This window comes from Python bivittatus, unplaced genomic scaffold (assembly GCF_059951505.1).
Source record: "Python bivittatus isolate LINGU-HERP-01145 unplaced genomic scaffold, Pbiv_v1 ctg000580_np1212, whole genome shotgun sequence".
In the NCBI taxonomy this organism is placed as follows: Eukaryota; Metazoa; Chordata; class Lepidosauria; order Squamata; family Pythonidae; genus Python; species Python bivittatus.
This window is the reverse complement of record NW_028277087.1, coordinates 18,840,663-18,866,517: the sequence shown is the minus strand read 5'-3', so window position 1 is coordinate 18,866,517 and position 25,855 is coordinate 18,840,663. Positions and strand designations below refer to the sequence as shown.

Here is a 25,855-nt window from a genome sequence, read left to right as displayed (position 1 = left end):
GGATTGCCTGTTGTATGTGAGCTAGAGTGTGCATCTGTCCCCTCATGAAGATCTAGATTTCACCTCTGAAATGAGTGAATGTGGATTTAAACACAGGTGACTTTCCTGCCTCATTGCTACAAATATACAGATGTTTAAATCTATTTATTTATTTACAAATGGCAGTTTTGCCTGGAGAGTTTCACGTGCTAAAGTATTACCTTAAATACAATATTTTTCTTGCTAGATCAGTATGCTTTGAAAGTGTCACAGCTCAGGACAACACATCCTTTCAAGCAACATGTCCTTTCTCGGAGGCAAGCAAAGTATATGTATTGTCCCTTTGCTTGTCATAGAAAGACAGACATAGCCAGAAGCTAAATGTGACCTTTTATTTAAAAAAAAAAAAAAAAGTAGATGCGAGTATATTTGCTGAATTTTGCTGTGATGTGACATATTAAAAATAGTATTAATCTTTTTTATGTCTAGGCTGTTGCCATACGTGAGCTGGAGCGGATACAAAAAAGGTAAAGTCAATGAAGACTGCTACTTGAGAAACTGGTGCCCTGATCATTATGCATTAGCTAGGAATGGGGAAGGTTTCATACAAAGTCTTGTGAGCCAGGGGAAACTTATTTTAATCTTTTTCTCCCCCCACCCCCCAATTATTCAGTGTGCAGGTCAAAGATGACAAAATCAAAACATTGGAGGAACAACTGCAAGGACATTACTCCAAAGCTTCAGATGCAAAGGAGGAACTTCAGGTATTGCATTTTACAGAGCTATCTTACAGTGGAACAAAATAACCCCTTGATAGTAGGAATAGGAAGCAGTGAAACAGGAAAACCAAAACTAAATTATTTTATGTATGTACTGACTGGCTCTAAGACTCTAAATTGTTGAATATATTATATATTCCATCAAAATAGCTATGGGCTCCATTCTGAAATGTGGTCTCAGTCTGGATTGTTGCCTAATTTCCTGCTGAAAATTTATCATACACCTACCTATTTCTGTTGGTCCAAAAGTTTATGATCATGGCAACATTATTAAATGCTGGCTTTTCTTCAGCATTAGATGCTTTCTTCCCTGTTCCTGAACCAGGAGTAGGCAATCTGGTGCCTTCACTCTATGCTTCTCCAAACCCTGACCATTAACCAAGTTTGGGGTTATGGGAATTGAAATTCAAACTACCTGGAGAAGTCCAGATTGGCTGTCCTTACCTTTTGGGAAGCTGTTTGGAACTTAGTCTGCTGCTTCCCTGTTTTCACTATTTAATTCATCCCTCCCTCACCCCACATTTTGGCAGCATTCCCTCTTATTGGTTAACTTCTATTAAATTGAAGTCTACTATGTTCATTGCTCTTGTTTCATTCTTTAAAAAATCCCACTTTGAAATCCCCCATTTGCTAATAACCATTCAGACTGGAATTTTTGAAAATCGTAATCCTAAAAACATCCGATTAACAATAAATTAAGCCATGTTGAGAGAATGAAATAGGAGGATATCGCATAAAAAAAGCTGTGTCTCTGTGTGTCTTTCCCACAAATTTAAGATATAACAGTGGTGGTGATACCTTTTCAGGACAATAATAGAAGCCAGTCCCAGTAGGAATCACTTAAGGTTTCTTTATTTGTTCATGCTATTCCTCTTAAAGAAAATTATAAGAACCATTTCCAAGTTTGTAATTCCAGATTAACAGTATGATCTGACAATTACATTTTAGGATCTAAAGGATCAAAACAAAACTTTTCAGTTGGAAATTCAGAAACTGCAGGCTCTCCTCTCTGAGCAGGTATGGCATACTTTGCTGCAGATAATAATAATTTAGGATGTTCACTCTCTCTTTAATAAAAATAAATAGGTTTACTTTGATCAACCCATTGTAATAATGACTTTCATCATAAAATTTAATCATAAAGGTGCAGTTGACTGCAAGTTGGAAATGGGAACAAGTAGGAGAATTTTGAAAGTTTAATATTTCTAATTGCTCTGAGATTTGGTAACACCTTCTTGGTGAAATACCCATTTTTTAGGCCTCTGGATTGCAGGTATGTATAGCTTTACACCTAATAAGTGATATACTTTGCCTCTTAGCAAAATTTTGAATTCTGGGACCATTTTCAGTACTGGCAAATATTGATTAGTTAAAGTGATTCCATGAGCCTGTTTTATTTTCCCAACATAATTACTAATGGAATAAGTCTTCTAAAAAGGACCACAACTTTAGTCTTCAAAGTTATACTTGAAATCAGAGTTAGTTTGCTCCACAGATTTTTTTTACTTGGTGAGGACAGGGCAAAATGATTGCTAGGGTTCCTTTCCAAATTCTCTTGTGTATGAAAGTTTGTGATAGCTCTTGTCCTACATTTTTATGGGTAAATTATCAAAGCAATCTGATAATTTGAAAACAATCATTTCATCATTTATCGTAAAAGCGGTTTTTATGGCCCAGATTTATTTCAGTTAAAAAGCATCCTGTTGAAAGAATTCCATTGTTCTGAAGCATTTTTAAAATGCTTTATCTTAATCATGCTTGCTTTTAAACATTTCTTATCCTAATGTAAAACCATAGGATTGGAAAGCCTTCAGATGGAACCTAATTCCTTCCCACATCCTTTATTTGTCTAATAACTTTCCATGCCATCAACCATCAGTTTTTGTATGTGCATAGTAGGTAGACGGGTTGAGAGATTTAAAAAAATCACGTATGTGCAAAAACAAAGTATGTTTATTTGAGAATGAACTTGCTGAGTTGACCTTGCTAAAACATTAGATGTTGAGCTTTTTCTTCCCTATTGTCAGCAGAGCTCTTGGTGGCATTTTTAGATGCTGAAGAGCCTTTAGTGGTATATTTGATACCACTGAAAGTAGGCTTGGCTGAGAAATACATTTATTTCCCATTTTAATACAGACTAATCTTTCATTTTTGAACAAATACAGGATTTGAAACTTAACTATTCTTCAAAATTCACACTTTCCTCAAGTGTGCAGGATATTTCTAGAGAAAATTTTAGCCAACGATGCATATGTTAGTAACAATAATGACAGAAATGCAACATGTTAAGAAAAATTGCTTGCAAAATCTATACATCCAGCAGAATTTGCAAATAAAATATATATATATTAGGAGAAAAAAGCCCAATGGGGAAACAATTAAAGGCTGTAATACAGTATACAAGCTTTTAAGAATCTTTATTGAATTTTAATTAGATTGGTACATAGTACCCATACAGGTAGTTCTTGGTTGATGATGGTAATTGGGACTGGAATTTCTGTCATTAAGCAATGCAGTTGTAAAACGCGACATCATGTGACTGCATCACTTAGTGATGGCAACCTGCTAGTTTCTCTTGCCATCATTAACTGAATCCTGTTCGGTCATTAGGTAAGGACCCACCCTGATCTGAGCAATTCCTGGCTTGATCCCTCCCAGCCCCAAGCCTCAGTACCCCCCATCTCTGCCCTTTTGGCTGCCCTGCACAGCAGCACTCCTTGGCAGTGGTGGTGGCGCCAGCACTGCTAGGACTGGAGTAGGGGCTTGGGGCCTTCAGCAGTCTCAGCTGGCTGCCACAACCCCCAGGCTTCTACTTCAGCCCCAGTGCCACCATCGCTGAGGAGTGCTGCCTCAAGCCCCACCCTGTCTCTTCTTCCTCCCACTGCTGACAAGATGGGCTGGCCTGGCCCTTCCCGAGGCAGCTGCTGACCATGCAAGGCCTTCTTCCCAAGGCCATGCGCATCTTCTCCAAATCATGCATGGCCATGAGGTTGCCTCACGAGAAGGCCACATGCAGGGAAGGGCCAGGCCAGGTGTGCCTCGTCAGCAGCAGGAGGAAGAAGAAGGTCAGCTTGGGGTGGCAAGGCTGGCAGAGCACAGGGCACCAGAGGTGGTGGAGTGCAGGACAGCCAAAAAGGCAGAGATGGGGGGGAGATAGGTGTGGGAGGAGTTGAAGCGCTCCTGCAGTCACAAATGTGGGCAGGCTACCAAGTACTCAAATTTTGATCATGTGATCATGGGGGTGCTGCAATGGCCATAACCTTGGGGACCGGGCATAACTACCATTCGTTCAGTGCCACAATTACTTCAAACAGTCATTGAACGAATGGTGGTTAACTGAGGACTACCTGTACAATTAGATTGAATGTTTTCAAGGAAATAGGAAAAATTACTCAACAGTCTTTGACATTTATGTCCTCATTTCTCAAGACATATAAAAGTTATAATAGAAGAAATTACTGTAATTTTTCTCTTAAAATTGAGATTTATTATTGCAAAATATTGAAAATTATATCAGTGGTGTTTAAAAGAATTGGAAAAAAAGCAATATAACAATAAAGAGTTTTCAGCAATTCAATTAATTATTTCCATACAACCTCTAATTTTAGCTATATTAACAAAATATACCTAAGAGGATATTCTCTAGTATATGAATGTATTTTGGGATAGCACAATCAACATGAAAGTTTAAATTCTTTGTATTTCACCATAAGATTACAGATTTATGTATCAGTTCCAAGTTTATTTCTCATTCCTTTTTTCTTTTTCTTTCTTTCTTTGATTTTTTTAAATCATATTTCTTATTGTTGATTTATGTTGGATTCATTTAAAAAATTGGGAGGAGAAGCAGGTATGGAGGAAATATGACTGGTGCACAGTCCATGTTTCCACCAAGTTATAGTTGTAGATGGAGCATGGGAGTGGTGTGCTATGGCACACTGAAAAGATTAGCTTCTAGTGTAACTATCAAACTGCCTTGGTAAAGTTTGAAAAATATGAATAGATGTTTAACGTTGAGGCCAATTCCTAGTTGCCTGTAGGTGGTGAACATAACCTTTTTCTTTCAGTGGGAGGAGGGTTAGACTTGTTTTAACACAAAGAGCCTTGGAATAGAGGCAGACATGTTGAGTCATAATATTCCTTAATGTTCCTCATGCAGGCTATTTTACTCCATGGCTCTTCTCTTCTATGGTCTGATCTAAAAATGATTGTTTCAGAAGCAGTAAGAACTAGGAGCGCTGCCACCATCTAATTTGAAGGGAGCATTTATGGAAGCACATGTTGCTTTTGACTTCTTTTCCTGATTGGCTTCTCAAGTCTTTCATCCTGATACAGTAAAAATCAATATCATTGTATGTCATAATCAGTTTTGGTTCCTATTACGACTGAGGAGCGTCCTTGGTTGCTTCTTTCCTTGCTTCACTGGGGGACCAAAGAAACTTCATTTGTAGCCCTGAAATAGTACACAATAACCTCCCAGCCATTTCCTTAGTCCTGCCTGCTCTAATAAGCAGCTCACTGCAAGAGCTCCCAGCTAAACTTTATCCTATGTCACTTGACATCATTGTTTTCCATTTTTTCTTTCAATTTCTTCGGGTCTTATTTCAATGAAACTTCCCTAGCCTTTGGTGGCCCAGGAAGTCCATCATTTTCCCTGGACATATCAGGAGAGTTTTCAGGTGGTTGGGGGTGCTGTTCTCAGGGATTGGCCCTCCAAACTATGGCCTCTTCAGGTAACCTGATGGCTTTCCAAGTAATTATCCTTCCCTCTTGCCCAAAGGACTTTTAACAACTATGCAGAGATGGTAGTTTGCTTACACCACTTAAAGGAGTGATACATTCTCAATCTCTTAGGGGAATTGAGAGCCCCTCAAACAAGTTGGCAGTAAGGCCAAGCATATGGCATGAGCCATCTTGAAGACACCCAGGAGAGGAGGAGCCATCTTGAAGAAGCCCAGGAAATGAGAGTCCTTTCAAGACTGATCAGTAGAGCTCCCTTCATGGGCTACTGTAACTCAAGGTCTTCACTTTTTCATCCCCAGACCCTAAGAGGCTCTCAGAGAGAACAGAGGTCCTGGTTCATAGTGGAGAAGGGAGCATCTCCTAAGAACCTGTGTGCAAAGTTCCTGGATGGTCTGCTTTTGGTTCTGAGGGTGGCTGAAGTATTTCCTGTAGCCTCAAACCCAGCAGCAAATATTCCCTCTATAGATGTGTTGAGCAGGGTCACCAAAGCAGAATAGACCTTTGGTTATTAATCTGCCTGGTTATTTTATTGAGGTCGGTAGAGTGACCCTCTTGAAGATGCTCCCTCTTTCAGAGGCTCATCTTTTTGGCACACAAGAACAACACTTTAAATTGTTAGATAATTTTGTTATTTATTTCATTGCTTTCTAAATCAGTTTGTTAACTTTCTATGTTCTGTTTTTGTTTTAAATTTTGTTAGCTGCCTTGAGTGCTCTCCAGAGCAGAAAGGTGAGGTGTAAATCAAATAATAAGTAATAAAACCAAGTTGCTATTAACTGTCAGCATTTTTGGTGCAGAAAGACTCTTTTGTAAATCATTAGATGATATCTTGGCTGAAACCAAGGACAACAAGAAAGCCTTTCCAGTTATTTCCACAAGAAGAGTGGACAGCAACTTGCTTAGCCCAAGGTCATTCCTTTCTTCCCTTCATCTCCTGTCCAAAACCAAAGTTACACAGGGATCCAGAGTCCCTTGGCAAGTCAGACTATCAGCTGAAGCAGCAGCAGTCTAAAGGCCATTCTTCAGAAAATGGACTCCACATAGTGACTACCAAGATCCACCAGTGGGGGCGGGCGGCAGGCTTTGTTTATTTGCCCAGTGCTGGTTTTTCTCATATGCAGACACCTGGGTGTTTCACACAGTGACATAGCTGATGAAGATCTTCCTGAAATGCCAGAAAGAAAAATACCTACTGATGCTTCAAGTCATCAATCATCTGTTTGCTATCAAAGTCATAGAATCAGTTCCACTGATAATAAGTTCCATGTGGCAACCCAAAGTCCATTCTTGATTTTCTCTACCCAGGGACTGGCTAGCCTTCCTGTATTTACAAGAAGCATGTTTGCATGTTCATTTACCCATCTATTGGAGGTTTCTGAGATTTGCTGGGCCATCATTCTCAATACACCACTCTCCCGTTTGGTGTGGCAACATAAAGATCCTTGTAGCACATGTAGTGTCTCTTAGAACAAAATTCATACCTACCTCTATTTAGATTACCTTCTCCTCTGTTCTCTGTTCTTTAACAGAGTGAGCAAGATAGTCTGTTGCCTATCATACCTTGGCTTCTGCATCAACTGGGAGAAGAGGCAGATGCCCCCGCTTAATGCCTGCAGCTTCTGGAAACAAATCTGAACTATTCTGGCAGGCTTGGCCCTCCTCCCTGAAATTACAGGAATTAATCAGGTCAGTGATGCATGCCAAATGGTTCAAAATCAGCAGCCCTAGGTCATCTCCAAGTACCTCTGAGGCTCAGTTCCATGGGCCAGGACTCACTCATACTTCCTACAGTAGGCATCACTTTCCTTCTGCAAGCAACAGGGGGCCAAGTCATTTATTCCACTGAGGCCACATTTGAAAGTCTTTCATATGATGGATGTCTAAGGCCCCTGACAAGGACATACTCCTTTGGAAGTTCTTTTTTACCCATCTTGGTTGCCAGTGCCTGCTGTCAGGGTTCAGGGATCCTCTGTAGGGGACATAGGGCTTAACGTGTTGAATGCTGTCAGACTCACTAAAATGTATAAACTTCTTGGAAATAATCAGGCTACTCAATACTCAAAATAATCAGACTAATGCTCTGCAAATCTTAGTTGAACTTATGAGGGAGACCTCAAACCAGAGTCATATTTTTCATCTCTCAATAGAACATGTCAAGGCCTCCTTCAACTTGTCTAGTGACTAGTCCAGCACAGGGAAACCTACAGTTATACTGTGTGGTTCATCTACCCTTCAGTAGGTAGATATCTTTGCATTGCCATCCAACCACAAGCTGAGCCAGTTAATTTCCTCATTCTTCAAGTAGCGAGTTAGATAACTGAATACCAAATGACCCAACAGCTCTTCTGTCACTTCCCACTGTTCCTTGTGCTGCCTCGTGTTCTGTGCAAGATGTATGTAGAGAATGTAGAAGTCTTTCTGAAAGCTCCTAAATGTCTGAAAATAATGTGGTACTCTGGGCTGATGCAGCTCTCCATGAGCCCTTCATGGTTCATTCCCATCAAGAGTTCAATTTCACTCAGGCCAGAACAAAACATTACAGATCCTGGGCTCAATCTTAATTACCTTATCCCCCTGCAGAGTATCAGCAATCCATATCTGTGAGATCACTTGGCATAACTTCTGATACTGGAGCAAGAGGAAGAAGATTTGGTCCATAGCAACTTTAGTTCCTCTGGATTTTTGTGAACAGGCCTTGACCAGGGCCTGTACCCCAAAAGTCATGTTGGTGCTGGCATTAGTCATCTCAGGATGCAAAGAACTACCAGTCTGTACACATCTTCATATCAAGAGATCCTTGCAAGGAGCCGCTCTCCTGAAGATACCGCTTACTCAAAGGTCCCCTTCCTGAGACCTCCAGTAAGCTTTAAAGGCCCTGGAGTGCTATTTGATCAAACTCCTTCATTCAATGGAGATCAAATTTCTCATTTCAGAAGTAGCCTGCCTTGTAGGTGTAACATCCACCAAACAGATGTCAATGCTTATAGAGAGGAGCTCTGCATGATCTTTTTAAGGGTCTTATTTATAAAAATCTACATTCATGTTCAAGATTAACTCCATGTTCCACAGACCCAGGACCTATGCCTACCACAGGTCCTTTTTGCCAACACATAGCCACCTCTCTTGAGAAGGAGTTACAAGTTGGTTCTGTAAAGAGACATCAGACTTTAGCTCATGAGGACTAAAGAGTGGCAGTGTTTGGACTACATCTTTGTTTCACTCTAGTAAATTTCCTCAGCAATAAGGAATCCTCTGCAATAATTGTCAGGTAAATTAAAGCTTGCATTGCCCATTGTTACAAAGCCCAATCTGCTGCTGCCCCAGTGGTATTATGGCCCACTCCATTAGAAATGCTGCCAGTTTGGCTACCTTCTCCACTAATGTCCCACTGGGTATTATATGCAGGGCAGCAACATGGTCCTCAGTCTCAGCTGAGTTTTGTGAGGTAAGTATGTGGTGCCTTACGAAGGAAGAAGGGCACAACACATTTAATTCACAAATCAAAGTTGATATGTATTTCAGCAGAAGAGCCTTGCAACAAGTAGTACCTTGTCTGTAAGTTTGCTCAGTGAGTAGTTCAAACCCTTTTGGGGACCATTCTGCTATCTGCAGCTAAGGATATCCTCCAGTCTCTCAGTAGGAAAATGGTGCATCGGATTTACTATGAAATTCCTTTTTCTACTATGAATGAAAGGTATCTACCCCTTTTCCCTCCTTCACAACTTCCTAAGAGGGGGGTCACCTCTGTAAAACCTGTATTTACACCTGTTTTTATTTTACCTTATGCTATGGAACTATTTTTAATACTGCTTGTCATCTCTCAACTGCTGGAAGCTTGCCTTTTACTGCCATCTAAGGTCTACAGAAAACTCTTCCGTCTTGCCTACCGGAATAAAAATAGGAATCCTTCATACTCTTCATACATGGTAGAAAAAGTAACTTCATGGTAAGCCCAGTGCTCCATTCCAGTACATATTGAATCTTATGCCACAATTGTGGGATTCACAAGTTGCAGTAAACATTTTTATTATAGTTTCTTGAACAAGTCACAGTAGTTATGTTATGATGCTAAATCTTAAATTACTTTGCTATTATAGATACGCATGCATAACTGAGGAGGGATACTAGAGTTGTAGTTCAGAACATCTGCAGTGCCTGTCCCTGTTAAAGGATCTTTGGTGATTTGATTTTAAAAGGTTGTTGACTGAAAATAACTGAGATTGAGATGGACCAAAGATCTAGGTGTATATAGATAGCTTCTTATGCAGAGCATGTTGGCTTCTCAATTACAATGGCAATGGGTACACTACTGAAAGAACTCAAGGGCCAGGTTGGGAATAGATCATCCTAGAGAAGGTCTATCTACGTGTTTGCTAGAGAGTTGACACTGACTTGACGGCATGCAATAAATCACTGATGATTTTGTACAAATATAGGAGACTTGGTACACACACCAAATATGAAGCAGTAGATGTTATACAATCTCCTTTTCTTTGATCAAGAAAAAAGTGTAATATTAAAGGATATTGTACATTACAATAGAATTCTATTTATTTACTAGAGATCACCTCAATTTATGAAGCACATTGGTACTATTTGGAATAATTTTCATTTATTTTATCAAAATTGCAAAACAAGGGAAAGAGAAATATGGCCTTTATTGACTTAAAAGTGGTTCTGCTAAAGGCAGAGAAACTAGACTGAATCTGAGATATATTAGAGAATATGAAAGGCTTTCCCTGACCCCTGAAAACTTGCTGTTGTTCTCTTCATACTCTAGTTTTTGTTTTTTAATAACTGAAATTCTCTGGGCACCTTACAAATAATTATAGAAAACACAGGTATCAAAAAAAAAATTTTAAGGAAAAAGATTTTAAAAATGTGTAATTAATAAATAGTTCAGGAAACATAAAATCTACTTTTCAGTATATAGCGGTCTCTTCAAATCAAACTGAATACAAAGCTATCAAAGTACATGGAAGAAGAAGAATGTATTGTAAGGCTTCTAATAGAGCTGTATTACAATCTGCATTTTGTTTTCAGATTTCTGCAGAAATTAAAACTAGGAAACAGGTTCAAATATTTGAGAGCCAAGAGAGTCATTGAACTCATGCTGTGATGTATAGTGTTTTTGGGAACCACCTTGTGTTTAGTTGGGTGGGAAACGTATTTTTTTTTAATTTTGTGTGTTTGTATATATTGTATTTACGTTGTATTTTTATTTGTTGTTAGCAACCCAGAATCACATTTGTGAGATGGGCAGCCATATAAATAAATTTTAATTAATTAAAACGTTGCTTGGACGAAAATGGTACTAGTAAGGCATGTAGCTTAAAAGATATTTTGATCAGCTTTACACTGAGGCAGCTGGTCTGGGTGGCAATTTTTGGACACCAGTAATTTCAGTTAACTTATTTTGCTACTATTATTATTATCAGTACCACTAAGAAATGGACTGCACTCAGGGAGGTGCTGGAGAGGGCTCATGGAACCTCTGCTAATTTTTAATGACTTCTTTTTTTTAAAAAAAAAGAGTTTGATAAAATTTAGCATTGCAACCATGAAGGATGGCAAGATAATGTGGAGAGCAGTGCCAAGGAAAGATTCTCTCACAGTGGCCTTATTACATCCATAGGAGCAGAACTAAGTCAGATACCACAAAGTTTGCAGCATAATTTGGCATATGGGATGCCAGGTAGGACAGCACTTGAGGAAGACCTGAGAAAGGGCAGGCTTGCACATCGTTACCTGGTGGCATTGATCACTCTCTCATCTACACTGATGATATTACTGAGTTGGGTAATGAAACATCTGCAAGCAAACATCTCAAGCACCAAGAACTTGACTTTCATCTCTGTCAACTAACTTGGTTCCAGACAAATATCAGAAAAGAGAAAGTGAGAGAAACAGGCTATCTTTGTTTATCCAGATTACCACATAAAAACTGTCATAGTCCCTGCCTGCTCTGCCACCTCTTCTTAACAAATCGGCAGCACATTCCTGGTTCCATTTGAATGCTCAGCTAGTGATATTGAAATATCTGGTGTGGGTATTGTGCTTTAGCTTTAGGTGAATGTAAACATTTTGAATTCCAAGCAGCTGAATATCTTAAGATGAAAGTTGTGGGCCAACATTTATTACTTTCTTTCTTACTTATTAGGCTAACAAAGAATTGTTGGAGCAACTGGAAAGAAGGTAAGGAATGGGGAAGTAGATGACCTCATAATCATTTTTCAAGTTACTTTGCTGTAAACCTCTGTAGCCCAGTGTGAGGTTGGGCTGTAGGTTTCTGAAAAATGTGGCTTGGCATAGAGATGTTCTCAGTTTTCATCCTTGACATTTCTAGGCAAAGCAGGAATTGGTAAATTGTGGCTGTTGAACCTCTAGTTTGCATTTCCCCAACCCCATACTGATATGCTCCCAAATTCCAGCTGCACAGTTTCTTCCTGTTTTCAGATATAAAAACAACCTCATATGTATCTAAAGTAGGCTTAAGATAATTGGTGAAAAAAAGAGAATAAAATCTAGTTCTCCCCCCCCCATAATTAAGAAGAAAAGACAAGAAAAAGAAAAGCAACATCATTAGCCTCTGTCCACCTTCACAAAGTTAAGTGTGACCTCTGACCCACCAAAAGAATGCCTTCCCTGTAGTAAGGGAACTTGAAGTAGGATGGGAAGGTTTTCTTGATGCAGTAATATTCTGATGGATTAAGGTTGTGTTACATCTTGTTCTGGGAAGACTATTCAGTGGTAAGCACCCCTAGAGTAAATATGCATAAGGTTACAGCTCTGGTTATTTTAACCAGTTTTGAATAGTTCTCAGTGTACATGTTCCCTCCGTCAGTATTACAGAAAAGGATGACAAAATAAAGACGGTTGAAGAACTCCTTGAAACTGGGCTCATAGAAATGGCAAACAAGGAGGAAGAACTAAAGGTAATAACATTAAGAATATTACATGACTTACCTCTTGAGTGGTGCAGGATTGTATAAGATTTCATGGTACTTCAGTTAGCTATGCCAAGTTGCATAGTATATGTGAAAGATGGGGTTCTGTCAAACAATTTTGTAGGGTTCAGAATGAGCCTCTATGTGGACACATAACCCTTATATATGAATCCACAGATGACTACTCAAAGAACTTACAGATAACTAATCACTTCTTTTACCCCCTCTTCTGTTGTTTGTGAGAATTAGGACATGTTACTGTTCTTTGTGCTAAAATAGGAGTAGGCCTTCAGAGATTTTTCTACTGGGGACATCAGCATGTCATTTGGTACTGTGTCACTGCATGCAGTTTAGACTGTCAAGCCAGAATGCATAAATATGAAGGAATCATTCATGATCCCTTGTGGTATACACACGTTTAATATTTGATATGTGTGCCAGGGTTTGGTATGTCTTGCAATGTCCAGGGAAAAGTTGTAAAGCATTCTTCTGTGTTAATATATTATTCCATTGATAATTGTAATAAAATGTTGCCAAATCTTTTCTGAGGTTTTACATTTAAATTTACATTTAATTAAACTTACATTTAAATTTACTGGTTACTTGAGGGATTACAAATCTCCCATAACATCTGCCTAGCCAATTCAATCTGACAGGGCTGGTAGTGTGCTTTGGGTTCCTTTAGTTAAGCAATGCTATCTACTGGGACCCTGAAAGTGCGCCTTTTCTGTCGCGGTGCCTGCCCTCTGGAATGAGGTTCACCCCAAGATCCAAACGGCCCCCACCCTGCTGATGTTTCAAAGGGCCTTGAAGACCTGGCTCTTCGTCCAGGCCTTTGGTGAGGATGACAGAAGCCTCCTTTTGACCCAGGTTGTTTTCTTTTTTTTCTACCACTCTGCTTGTCATCCTGCCATCTTTACCTTTCTTATTGTTTCTTGTTGTTTTCAGTGTTTTGTTTTAACATTTTAAGTAATTTGTAAACTGCCCAGAGTTGCTGAGAGTCAGGCAACACACATACACACACATTTTTTTTATTTTTATTATTATTATTATTATTATTATTATTATTATTATTATTATTATTATTATTTAAAGATCAGTGGCAGTATTGCAGCTCTTCAGTATAGAAACTGTTCTGTTTTTAAAGGCATTGAGAACAGAGAACTTATCCCTGAAAAGCGAAGTTGAAAATCTTCAGAAAGTACAGACAGAGCAGGTACGTCCTATCAGAACTTTTTAAAAAAAGTCTTCAAATTGATTGTTGGTAATTGTAATTATAACAGTGTCCATCTATTAGTATCCTCCTAATTATAATAATATCCGACTGGAGAATTGCGGTGCCATGACCCTGTTGTCCTTTAAACAGGCTTTGAAGACCTGGCTTTTCCCCCAGATGTTAGGTTAGGAAGTGTGTCCATTGGTGGGAATATCAGTTTCTTTTGTTTTACATTGTTTTGATTGTTTTTATCTTGTACACTACCCAAAGGTGCAGTTGGGTAGCCTATAAATTTGATTTATTATAAAAAAAAATGTATGTGTGCAGGATTTCACTTCAAACTTTTGGATTGTAATGTTGCTACTCTAATTGATATCTGCTGTCATACCTTGCTTTATTATATACCGTAAGTTTTTTACACCAAAAAGCCAGATAGAGTAGTCTGCACTACATCTTTTATGTAGGACATACATGGCACAGATGTTACTGCAGTTCTAAAACATGATTGACATTTTGGGGAAGGTGCAGAACTCCAGTTACTAGTTAATGTGACCAGGCAGAGAATTTGTACTATTTGCTAAGCTATGCTTAAGGTTTACCCTTGGAAGGTAAATTCATCTCAAACACCAGTCCATACTAAATAAAATTGTTTGGTGATAGGATATAGGCCCATCATTCCTAATATGCTACTTCCAGGGACCCATGTTCCAAAAATCACAGAGGAGAAACTGGACTCCAGCAAGATGTCACTAGAGTGAAAGCGTGGCATACACAGTATGTTTCATAAAGAATCCAGTGAGCTCAAATGTGCTTCCCAACTGTGCTTAGGATTAAATTACCAATATATGCCAAATACTGTTGTATAGAACTGATTTGTTTTCTAATCTGTGGTCATGCTTTCTGTTAGTAAATTAATGAAAACTAGTATCATTTGCACCAGCTAATCGTTATTATCCTTAGAAGCATCCACCCAGAGTGATCTGAGTCCTTCTCACTAAATGGTGATATTTTTTCATCTTTTTCCTCCCACCAAAGGTATCGTTTGCATCCTTGGTAGAAGAACTACAAAGGGTGTAAGTAGCAGCATGACTCCTTGGCTTCAGTTTTAATACGCTCTTCATGTTTATATTTTGTTACTATTTAAAATTTAAGTGGGTAAACATTGACTTTAAAAAATTCAGAAACATAAAATATATAAAATGAAATGGTGAATGTTGCATTTGGGATATTTACCTCTCTCCAAGAAAGTACAGGTAGTCCCCAGGTTAAGAATGCCCGGTTTAAAGACAACCTACAGTTAACAACAGAGCCTATTGTAGCAAAATTTGAGTTAAATACACAATGATTTGAGTTAAATACACAATAGTTCAAGTTCATTACACAATACTACTTATACAGTATTATACAATAATACTGTTCTGGCTTACATACAAATTCAGTTTAAGGACAGAACTTGGGAACAGAGCTTGTGCTTAAACTGGGGACTACCTGTATACCTTTTTACATTTTAAAAAATCCCCAATAACCAAAATACTTGATCTGTGAACTTTTCTGTGAAACAGAAGATTTTTGACTAGGCAGTAGTCTCTCTTTCTCTTCCCCCCACCCTCCCAAAATATGGTTGATACCTGACATTATCTCAACTGCATGTGTTTCTGGATTGCCACAACCGGCTGCTCTTGTTATCCTACTCTTAATTGTAGATTGAAAGAATAATTTGAAGGCAAATTCAGTATTGGAACAATTTAAAAATGATGCTCTAAAATTGCTATGGCTGAGCTTTAAGTACTGCTTTGAATGAGTATGAACAGTTCCTATATGTACTTTTTAAAATTGAATTTTCTATACAGTGTGTCTGCTATTTAGATTACATTGATATGGTCAGAATAAACTTGCTCATTCATTCATTAATCCATTCAGTTTGCTTGTATGGCACCCCTTCCCAAAGGCTCTGGGGAGCTAGCAATGTCAATAAATAAAATAATGACCCCAACCCCCCAGATCCATATAAAAATAAAAAGTGATCAATCAATCAGTCTTCAAAAATACAAACACTATGCATCTGCAAACCTCACCTTGTGGTACAACACATGTTATTTCTGTGCAGGATGGAACAGATGTGTTTTCACAGTTTTCCTGAAGCCCAAGAGGGACAAAGCTGACAGAATTTCTGTTGGGGGGGAGTTCTGAAATGTGGGAGCAATTATTGAAAATACCAGCTTCTGTGGTCCTATGACAATCCCATAATGACAGGAGCTGACAGTGTGGGCTTTGTTTTGTTTTATTTTTTTTCCCCCTCTGGTAGTTTCTTGATTAGGGAATTGTTTACTGCTTGATTGTATGTCTGGTGGTAATCTTGGTGTTAATCTCTGCTTATCTGGGTGATGATTGCTGGTGAGGAGATGTTCTGGTCTTTTGTTTTCCCTACCAGAGGGGAAAAAACAAAACAAAACCCCCACCCCCACCAACACTGGCAAGGCATGCCACAGTATATAAACAGAGAGCAAATCCCATTCCATTCTAACACTGAAGATGTTACCTAGCTGGGTAACGAAACATTTGCAAGGAAAGAACCAAGCTCAGAGAACCCCAAGGACTCCACAGATAACAGTTTCTGACATCATTTGTGGGGGAAAATGCAGGAGCTGTGTGAGCGGTAAAGCTGATTGTTACAACTACAATTTAGCATTGCATCCAGACCTGTCCATTATACAAAAGCAACTAATAGAGATGTATCAAAATAAATGTTTTTTTTAATGGAATAGAGCAGATACTTCTTTACTATCAAGCATTACTAGTTCTTCCATGTCCAGGTTTTTGATTGCTATCATACTTATCATAGCCAATTACTGTTGTAGAAGTATTGCTTGTTTTTCTCCAGTTGGTATTTACAAACCACTTCCCGACTAAGCTCCTTCTCTCCTTGTACAAGGACTCATATTTTTAATATTTATTTTCTAAAATACACTCTTTATATCTGCATTTTCAATTTTATGCCTTGCTAAAGAATTAGTGAAAAAGATGGAAAGATCAAATCTGTGGAAGAACTGCTTCAAGCTGAAGTCCTTAAAGTTGCAACCAAGGAGAAAACTCTTGGGGTAAATATTGGATCTTTTGGATGTTGATGCTCCATTATTTGTGGCATTAACTTTTGAGTGTGTTTGTCCCTGCACTGCATTTTAGTTAAATTTGTTTTTGCAACATTCTCATTTTGTGTTGTCTCCATTGTCCAATTTTGTATGTTTTGTCATTGAAAAGGCTTTGGCACAGGAAATAGAGGCTGTGAAAGAAGAACTAAGAAAGGCCCAGCTTGAGAAGGACACTCAGGTAAAGTCATAATGAGCTAGCAGCTGGATATATTTTATTTTGCGTAGTTTCTCCTCCTCTGCTGCTTTCCTATCTGACTAGGGGCTCTCAATTAAAAAAAAAAAGGGATTCATTTCAGTTTTTGCCATGAGGCTTAACTGCCATGATTGCAGTGTGGTGTAGTGACTATCATACTGAACTAGGACCAGGGGGGACTCCACATCTACCCTCAACTGTGAAAAATAACTGAGTGGCTATAGGCAAGTCTATATCTCTCAGCCCAGCCTATCTCACAGTTTTTTTTTGTGGGCATAAAATGGAGATTCCCATGTAAAGTACCTTGAGTTCCTAGACAAGCTGAGATACAAAACTAATAAAGTATTTTTTTATTTGGATGACAGCCCTAGCATTTCCATGAATGGTACTTCTGTCCTTTCACAGAAATGCTAGGGCTGTCATCCAAGAAGAATTTTAAGAAAACAGCTACTCTAAATACTCTAAAGGGCATTTAGAGATGCCAATATTGTAATGCCCTCATACAGTGGGGCAAAAAAGTATTTAGTCAGCCACCAATTGTGCAAGTTCTCCCACTTAAAAAGATGAGAGAGGCCTGTAATTTTCATCATAGGTATACCTCAACTATGAGAGACAAAATGGGGAAAAAAATCCAGAAAATCACATTGTCTGATTTTTAAAGAATTTATTTGCAAATCATGGTGGAAAATAAGTATTTGGTTACCTACAAACAAGCAAGATGTCTGGCTCTCACAGGCCTGTAACTACTTCTTTAAGAGGCTCCTCTGTCCTCCACTCGTTACCTGTAGTAATGGCACCTGTTTGACCTTGTTATCAGTATAAAGACACCTGTCCACAACCTCAAATAGTCACACTCCAAACTCCACTGTGGCCAAGACCAAAGAGCTGTCAAAGGACACCAGAAACAAAATTGTAGACCTGCACCAGGCTGGGAAGACTGAATCTGCACTAGGCAAGCAGCTTGGTGTGAAGAAATCAACTGTGGGAGCAATAATTAGAAAATGGAAGACATACAAGACCACTGATAATCTCCCTCGATCTGGGGCTCCATGCAAGATCTCACCCTGTGGGGTCAAAATGATCACAAGAACGGTGAGCAAAAATCCCAGAACCACATGGGGGGACCTAGTGAATGACCTACAAAGAGCTGGGACCAAAGTAACAAAAGCTACCATCAGTAACACACTATGCCGCCAGGGACTCAAATCCTGCAGTGCCAGACGTGTCCCCCTGCTTAAGCCAGTACATGTCCGGGCCTGTCTGAAGTTTGCTAGAGAGCATTTGGATGATCCAGAAGAGGATTGGGAGAATGTCATATGGTCAGATGAAACCAAAGTAGAACGTTTTGGTCTAAACTCAACTCGTCGTGTTTGGAGGAGAGAGAATGCTGAGTTGCATCCAAAGAACACCATACCTACTGTGAAGCATGGGGGTGGAAATATCATGCTTTGGGGCTGTTTTTCTGCAAAGGGACCAGGACGACTGATCCGTGTAAAGGAAAGAATGAATGGGGCCATATATCGTGAGATTTTGAGTGAACACCTCCTTCCATCAGCAAGGGCATTGAAGATGAAACGTGGCTGGGTCTTTCAGCATGACAATGATCCCAAACACACCGCCCGGGCAACGAAGGAGTGGCTTTGTAAGAAGCATTTCAAGGTCCTGGAGTGGCCTAGCCAGTCTCCAGATCTCAACCCCATGGAAAACCTTTGGAGGGAGTTGAAAGTCCGTGTTGCCCAGCGACAGCCCCAAAACATCACTGCTCTAGAGGAGATCTGCATGGAGGAATGGGCCAAAATACCAGCAACAGTGTGTGAAAACCTTGGGAAGGCTTACAGAAAACGTTTGACCTCTGTCATTGCCAACAAAGGATATATAACAAAGTATTGAGATGAACTTTTGATATTGACCAAATGCTTATTTTCCACCATGATTTGCAAATAAATTCTTTAAAAATCAGACAATGTGATTTTCTGGATTTTTTTCCCCATTTTGTCTCTCATAGTTGAGGTATACCTATGATGGAAATTACAGGCCTCTCTCATCTTTTTAAGTGGGAGAACTTGCACAATTGGTGGCTGACTAAATACTTTTTTGCCCCACTGTATAAATCAGTGGTGCAAGTACCTCTGGAATATTGTGTGCAGTTCTGGTTGTCACAACCCAAAAAGGATATAATGGAGCAAGAGAGGGTTAGAGGAAGGCAACTAAGATAATGAAGGGGCTAGAGCAGCTTCCCTACAAGGAATGGCTGCAACATATCTCGGGCTTTTTAGCATAGCAAGGAGGGAAATGAGAGGGGGCATTATTGAGGTGTGCTGAATTGTGCATAGTACAAAGTGGGCAAGGAGAAGCTATTTCTGCTTTCCCAAAGCACTTGAAACAGAGGTCACCCAGTGAAATTGAATCCTGGAAGAATCAGGACAAACAAAAGGATTTTTTTATTATACAACACATGGTTCAACTTTGGAATTCAGTACTATGAGGTGTGTTGCTGGCTACCAGCTTGGCTGGCTTCAAAAAAGGGTTGGTTTTGATTCCCTTTTTTGGATTAAGTTGTAAGGTGCTTTCTCTGTGTCTGTTTATTTAGAAGCAGGCATAAGCTCTTCATATTCAGTAGATCTTAATCCCAGAAAGCAAACACACACACACACACACACAAGGACTGTTACAGAGATGACAGGGAGCACATTTCTTTGGGTAACAGAATAAGAACTGATAAACAATTAAAAAACAGAAACTCTCCCAAAATATGTACATGAAGAACGAATTTTTCTTATGAATTAGTTTCGTTGCTATTCCTTCTGAGTATCCTGGGTTCTTCATCTTTCAAGACATTCTCATTATTAATGTTCTTGCCCATTATTTCTTTTGTCTTCCAGAACACATAATTTTTAGCCTTACAAAAGATGCTCTTTTTCTAAAATAATCTGACTGCAATTAATTAAATTCCCAAGAGTAGCATTTTACAGAATGGCCAAAGTATTCCAAAAGACCATGTTTTTGATGTTAGCGCTGTATAATGGCTTGCTATCTTAATTTTTCCCACCTTGGTTTTACAGTTTATCATTACACTACACATCTCTTTTCTATACATATATGTTTATTTTTTCTGTTAGGTGTCAGTAGTTCAGGAAGTCAAAGATCTTCAAAAACAGTAAGTATTGCTGGTGACAAGAATTGTAGTGTTTGCCAGCTGTCCTTGTTAATAGAATATAGTTTTTGTTTTCATAGTCAATTATGTTTATCATATTCTAAACAGTTCTTCAGGCATAATCTAGAATTGGAAAACTATGGTAAGGCCTATGGCAAGCCTCTGATTAGGATTTAGGTAACTGAAATTGAAGTCATTATTTTAACAGCAAGTAAAGGCTTTTAAAACAGCCTTTCCCCCAACAACTGCAATTGGCTGTTGGACAAGATAATGAGTCTACCCCTTCTGGAAATTAGGTTCCCTAAGAAGGGGAAGTATGTCACATGTGGCTGGTTCAAGAGATGCCAAGAGAGGGTGCATCATCACCTCTTTCATAGCAGGTGACCCAACATTCTCCCTCAAGGAAACTATACTCACCTCCCATATACAGCCTCCCATACCTTCTCTGGCTGCCCAAAGAAGCCAGGAGGGGCATGGATCTAATCCAAAGATGGCACAGCTCATATTGCAAAGATTCTTTTTCAGTTCCTCAGTTCTGCAAATTCACAAGACTCCCAGATTTTGACACAAAATGCTGCTGCATTCCCCACAGTGGACTCTACCTAACTGGTGTCCAAACTAGAGTGGGTATGAGTGACATTTCCCATGAAGAAAGCCACAAAACATACTAGCTGATGTGCAAGTTTTGTCTCACCATTTTATCCAAAAAAGGTCCAGTCACTCTGATTAAGGGCCACAAGAAGAACTGATGCTTCTATTATCTCCACTGCGTAGGCTTGACTGTGAGCTCATACCAGCGCTCAGTCAGGTTCACTTTTTATTTTGCACCCCTGTCATATCTTTTCAATCATTTAACTTTCCTCAGTTTCTCAGTAAAGTAAGGAACCACTTGGGATAAGCAACCGAGAAGAAACTTCCTGGGTACAAGACAACTCTTGGCAAATTGTCAGGGAAACTCCTAGTGCTGTCTGGAAACCTTATGGATACATTAGGTACCAGGAGCAGATCATCTTAAAAGGTGCTCTGCCCTTGCAGAATCAGGAAGTGATTTGTACAGCAAAGGACAGTAGTTAATGTCCTCCATCCTCAGATCACATCTCATTTGCTCTGATATGAAAACCATATTTAGTGTGTATTTGTCTATGTGTGTCACAGCAATAATGTATAGCAGGCTCAAGGTCACTGGGGAGGTCATGAACTCGAGCTGTGTTAGATTCCTTTCCCAGGACATTGCAATTATAGTCATCCAAGAACAGCCGCCTCAGGAACTCCCAAACCAGCACCAGACACATCCAGAAGCTCATAAAAGTCAACTAGGCAATCAGTACACTAACAGGAACTTCAGCTTGTCCTTATGGCAGTGTTGTCCAAACTTGGCCACTTTAAGATGAGTGGACTTCAACTCCCAGAATTCTGGAAGTTGAAGTCCACTCATCTTAAAGTGGCCAAGTTTGGACAACACTGCCTTATGGCCACTCTGTGCACAGGCCCTTGCACCCAGTCATCTCTAGGAAGGGGGGAGATTTCTGATAGGCAGCATCCCTGTCACTGTCCAACCTGAGCTCAGCAATAATTGCCAAGTCTGCTGTTCATCTGTCGTCAAGTCATAGGCATACTGTGCTAATAAAAGAGTGGTTAATAATCCACGAAATCATTGAAGTATCAGTGAAAACCAAGGGTTTAGGTCTCAATAATTCTATTTTTCTTTTTTTTACTTTTTTTTAAAAAAAATAAAGATAAAATAAGGTTTCCTTCAAGCATGGACTTGTTCATGTGGTTTTCCTGCTAATGAATTGGATGTATTGCCATTGCCTTTTTGTAAGATTTTTTTTTTTTTTTTTACTTCCCAGGCTAACCTGTAGCCCTTGTATTTCCTGGGAATCTGTCATCTAAGTACAAATCCAGATTAATTCTGCTTAGCTTTTCAGCACCTAACTGGACATTGTGAGGATACTTCAAAATACTTATTTGCACTGTTAGTTTTGCTACTTTTTTGTTGCGCTCTTACCCTACTATTTGTATTCTTGCGAGCTGTTGACCCATATTGCTGGCATTGACAAAGTGATAGTGCCCTGAATTCAGTATTTGGCTTTTTTGTGTGTGAAGACACATAACAGTTGCTGTTGGTTTTATTTATAGACTGCCATTTATTTATTTAAATAGCCACCCATCTCACAAATGTTATTCTTATCTTGTTCTCTCCTGCAGACTGAAGGAGAAAGAGGAAAAGGTGAACAGTCTAGAAGTATTGTTGAAAGAAAAGGAGAGTGAGATTTCAGAGCAAGTAGAATGCCTTCAGGTATAGTTGATGAAACTCTAAAACTCAGCAGGTGATTTTAGGTATTTTGTCACATTAATTTTCCCCTGTCTCTTTCCTGCTAGGTTTCTGTTGCTACTTCTATGAAAGATCATGAGGCTATGTAAGTGAACAAAGTGGAACTTCCTCCACCATTCTTGAACATTTTGACTTGGTGTAAATTCTTGATGTAATTGGACTATGAATGAGTAAGAGAGACATTTCATTGTTCTTGGTATTAGCTGGAGCAGCTTTTTGTATTAGGTGATGTCCCCTTTCCTGAAGACCTACTCCTGTCTCAAGATAGTAAATCTTCAAATGAACAATGAGAGTTTCTGGCACAGTTGGTTGCCAGAGCAGTCAAAGAAACATGGCAACCACAATTTCTTGGGAAACTTGAGAAAAGTCCTGTCATACAAAATGCTTCCATATCATTCAGCCCTGACTTTACTTGCTGGCTAAAAGATTCTGTTTTAAGTATTTTGCTAAAGGGTTCTGTTCACCTTCTCATGGGTCACTTTTTAAATTGTGTTCACAGATTGAGAGAGAAACAAGAAGAAATGCAAAAAATGCTGACATTATTAGATGAGAGGGGAAAAGAAGTTGCTCACCAAAGAAAAGAGTTGCAGGTGCCTGTAATAACTTTAAGAGGCATGGGAGGGGTGTTAGGAAGTGGGCAGAGAAGTTTAAGACATCATCCTCTCTTACAGGCTGTACAGGAAGAGAACAGGTTATTGAGAGCACAGATTCAGGAAATCAAGCGGGAAAATGGCAAACAGGTATTTCTCCAGATTACTAAATTTGTGGGGTAAAAAAGAGAGACATTAGGTGTATTGTATGCTCTCTGTCTTAGGAATCACTTTGAATAAAATCAGTCAGCTGACTGAAATTGCTACTGGCCAAGTCTGGTGTTTGGCTAAATGAGGAGGAAGGGTTTTCCTGTCCACCTATTGGAACAACGAGTCTTTCTTTCTAGGCTCTCATTTGGCCCCTCTTACAGCCATGCATTTTAGTGCTGATAGGACTCCTTTGTTGGACCTGACTTCTTCCATCCTTTCTTAATTCCACTGCAGCATCTGTATATGTGACATATGTGTTTGTGTGTAAATTTTAATCTGACCAGGAGCATGCAAGATGGCAGAAGCTTAAGACACCTATTTCACTCCTTCAAAAACCCCAGTATCCCCCCCAAATCAGGTTGGTTTTGCCCATTGTTGGATGGATTTAAAGGGGCAAAATAAGTGTCTTGAGCCTGGCAAAGGCTTGAGGTATTTAAAAACCCATTTTGGCTCTTTGATTTCCCCAAGTTCCCCCCCCCCCCAAAGAATTAAACAACTAAAAAAGGTTCCTCATTCTGCCAGCACCAAAATGTTATTGGCCCAGTGGTGCTCCAGAACACCATAAAAATTAAAATTAAATTCCTTGTCAGAAGAAAATTAGCTGCAGGAAAGTTGAAAGAACACCTCTGTCTTCTGATACTGGGTAGCATTAGCCTGAAAGCCAAATAAATGTCTAAAGCTATATATTGCTATAGGGGTTGCTCCACTTGTTTTTCTGCAATTTATGGATTGGCTTCATGGCTCCTGAGGTGGCATATAGCTGCCTATTAAATAGTGCTAAAGCTGGGGAACTTTCCACTGCATTTTGGTTAAGTGATTTATGTTCCTCTGTTTCAGGAATCTTTGGCTCTCAGGAACGAGCAACTTTTACAGCTGTAAGTTATTGGTAACTTATTTGGGCATGTCTTTTACATGAGTCAGAACCAAGATATTCTTCTGCTAGATGCTGTTTCATCCCTGTTTCCTTTCATTAGTTACTCTTCCCTCAGCAATACAGCTGCACTGAATATCCATAACTTAAATTCACTGGTATATCCGGAAAGCTTTATAAGCCCCAGCAGAGTTTGTATTAAGATGTATAAAGCTGATAATATGGATCAAGACAGTGGCCTTGAACACCATTGCTTGGTAAAACAGTATACAAGTTGTATAAACATTACTATAAATAATAATTGTGTTTGTGTTCTCTTAGGCATAGTCTACTGCATTGAAATTACACACTATTTAAAGTGCTTCAAAGAAACACATCAAGATTACTTTTGGCTGTCTAGAAATACAGTTCAAAGATAGTATTCCATCTGTGCTGAAGGCACTATACTTGCTGCCAATTTGAATGAGGAAAAATAACCTTGTTGGCTTTTAAAAAGGCTTCAAAACACCCCTTTTTAAAAAAAGTTGGTTATTTGACATTCAGTTGCAATACTTTTAGTTTTAACTCTGGTTTTCTATTTATTGTAAACTGTTAAGAGACGTTGGTTTCTAGTGGTACAAAAAGTTTGTTATTTTATTTATTTATGGCACAGATGTAGCAATAGCTTGCATAGTTCATAGCTGGGAAATGTATTCTGCTTCAAAGAGTTGTTAAAGTGAGGTGATGTTGTGATGGGTCATGATAAACTCAGCTGGTTTTGCTGAGATGCTATTTAGCTGTTGCTAATCAAATTGCACAAATGTGTTAAATGTCATGTATTATAAGTTTATCCCATGCTTCCTACAAGGAGCTCAGGAGAATGTTGGTGGGCTCTCTTCCTGCCAGTTTTATCCTCACAGTCCTGTGAGATAAAACAGGTTGAGGGGTAGTAATTTGTTGAAAATTACCCAGAGAATTTAGAAACAGGTAACTAGAGATTTGAATTTGAGTCTCCCTTGACCTTAATCCAGCTTGTGGATCAGTGTAGTATACAAGTAAAACCAATTCTGCATGCAAAGCATTACATTTACTAGCACAGAAGTTCAGCATTTTTACTTAAAGGAGACAAATCCAGCCTCTAAAATCTAAATCAGGAGAGAATTTACCACTCAGGGCACAATTGCCATTAATTGTGGGGTTGTTTTAATTTTAGATTGGGCTTCTAGACACAAAATGATTCATTAGAAAAAGGCAGGCATAAAAGCAGATTTATTCATTATTCATTTATTAATTAAATTTGCATAGCTGCCCATCTCACGGAAAGTTACTCTGGGTGGCTTACAAAAGCAGATAGGGAAAGATAGAATATATTTGAGATTTTCAGCCTCCTCATTAAACAGGGCAATTTGAAAAACTCCCAAGGTACTGTGAGAATAAGATGCACTTATGGGGTATATGGTATGTTGCCTTCTACACTTAATCGTAGTTCATGGAATAGTAACCTTATGACCTCTCCCAACGGGGTACAGCTTAGAAGGGAGAGTCAGTTAGTAAGGAGAAGAAAAATGCTTTACACTATCCCTGTCTTCATTTACCTACAGGTAGTCCTTGCTTAACAACCATTTGTTTAGTGACCAAAGTTATGATGGCACTAAAAGCTATTTATGACTGGTCCTTGCATTTATGACCATCAGCGTTCGTGATCCAGGT

The 25,855-nt window shown here is 39.1% G+C and overlaps 1 protein-coding gene across 9 annotated transcripts in view; it reads left to right on the top strand.

Annotated features, from left to right (window-relative positions):
- KTN1 (kinectin 1) overlaps positions 1-25,855 on the top strand; it is a 91,607-nt gene that overhangs the window by 48,558 nt on the left and 17,194 nt on the right. For 8 of the 9 annotated variants that reach the window (XM_088149702.1, XM_007422462.4, XM_007422460.4 and 5 more), the window contains 15 exons: positions 469-506; positions 653-743; positions 1,707-1,775; positions 11,662-11,696; positions 12,346-12,436; positions 13,596-13,664; positions 14,700-14,737; positions 16,672-16,762; positions 16,923-16,991; positions 20,126-20,163; positions 22,369-22,459; positions 22,543-22,580; positions 22,995-23,085; positions 23,167-23,235; positions 24,133-24,170. In XM_088149702.1, coding sequence (XP_088005828.1) covers positions 469-506; positions 653-743; positions 1,707-1,775; positions 11,662-11,696; positions 12,346-12,436; positions 13,596-13,664; positions 14,700-14,737; positions 16,672-16,762; positions 16,923-16,991; positions 20,126-20,163; positions 22,369-22,459; positions 22,543-22,580; positions 22,995-23,085; positions 23,167-23,235; positions 24,133-24,170 — 956 coding nt within the window. The remainder of the gene's footprint in view (positions 1-468; positions 507-652; positions 744-1,706; positions 1,776-11,661; positions 11,697-12,345; positions 12,437-13,595; positions 13,665-14,699; positions 14,738-16,671; positions 16,763-16,922; positions 16,992-20,125; positions 20,164-22,368; positions 22,460-22,542; positions 22,581-22,994; positions 23,086-23,166; positions 23,236-24,132; positions 24,171-25,855) is intronic. The other variant, XM_007422461.4, reaches the window with a different exon arrangement.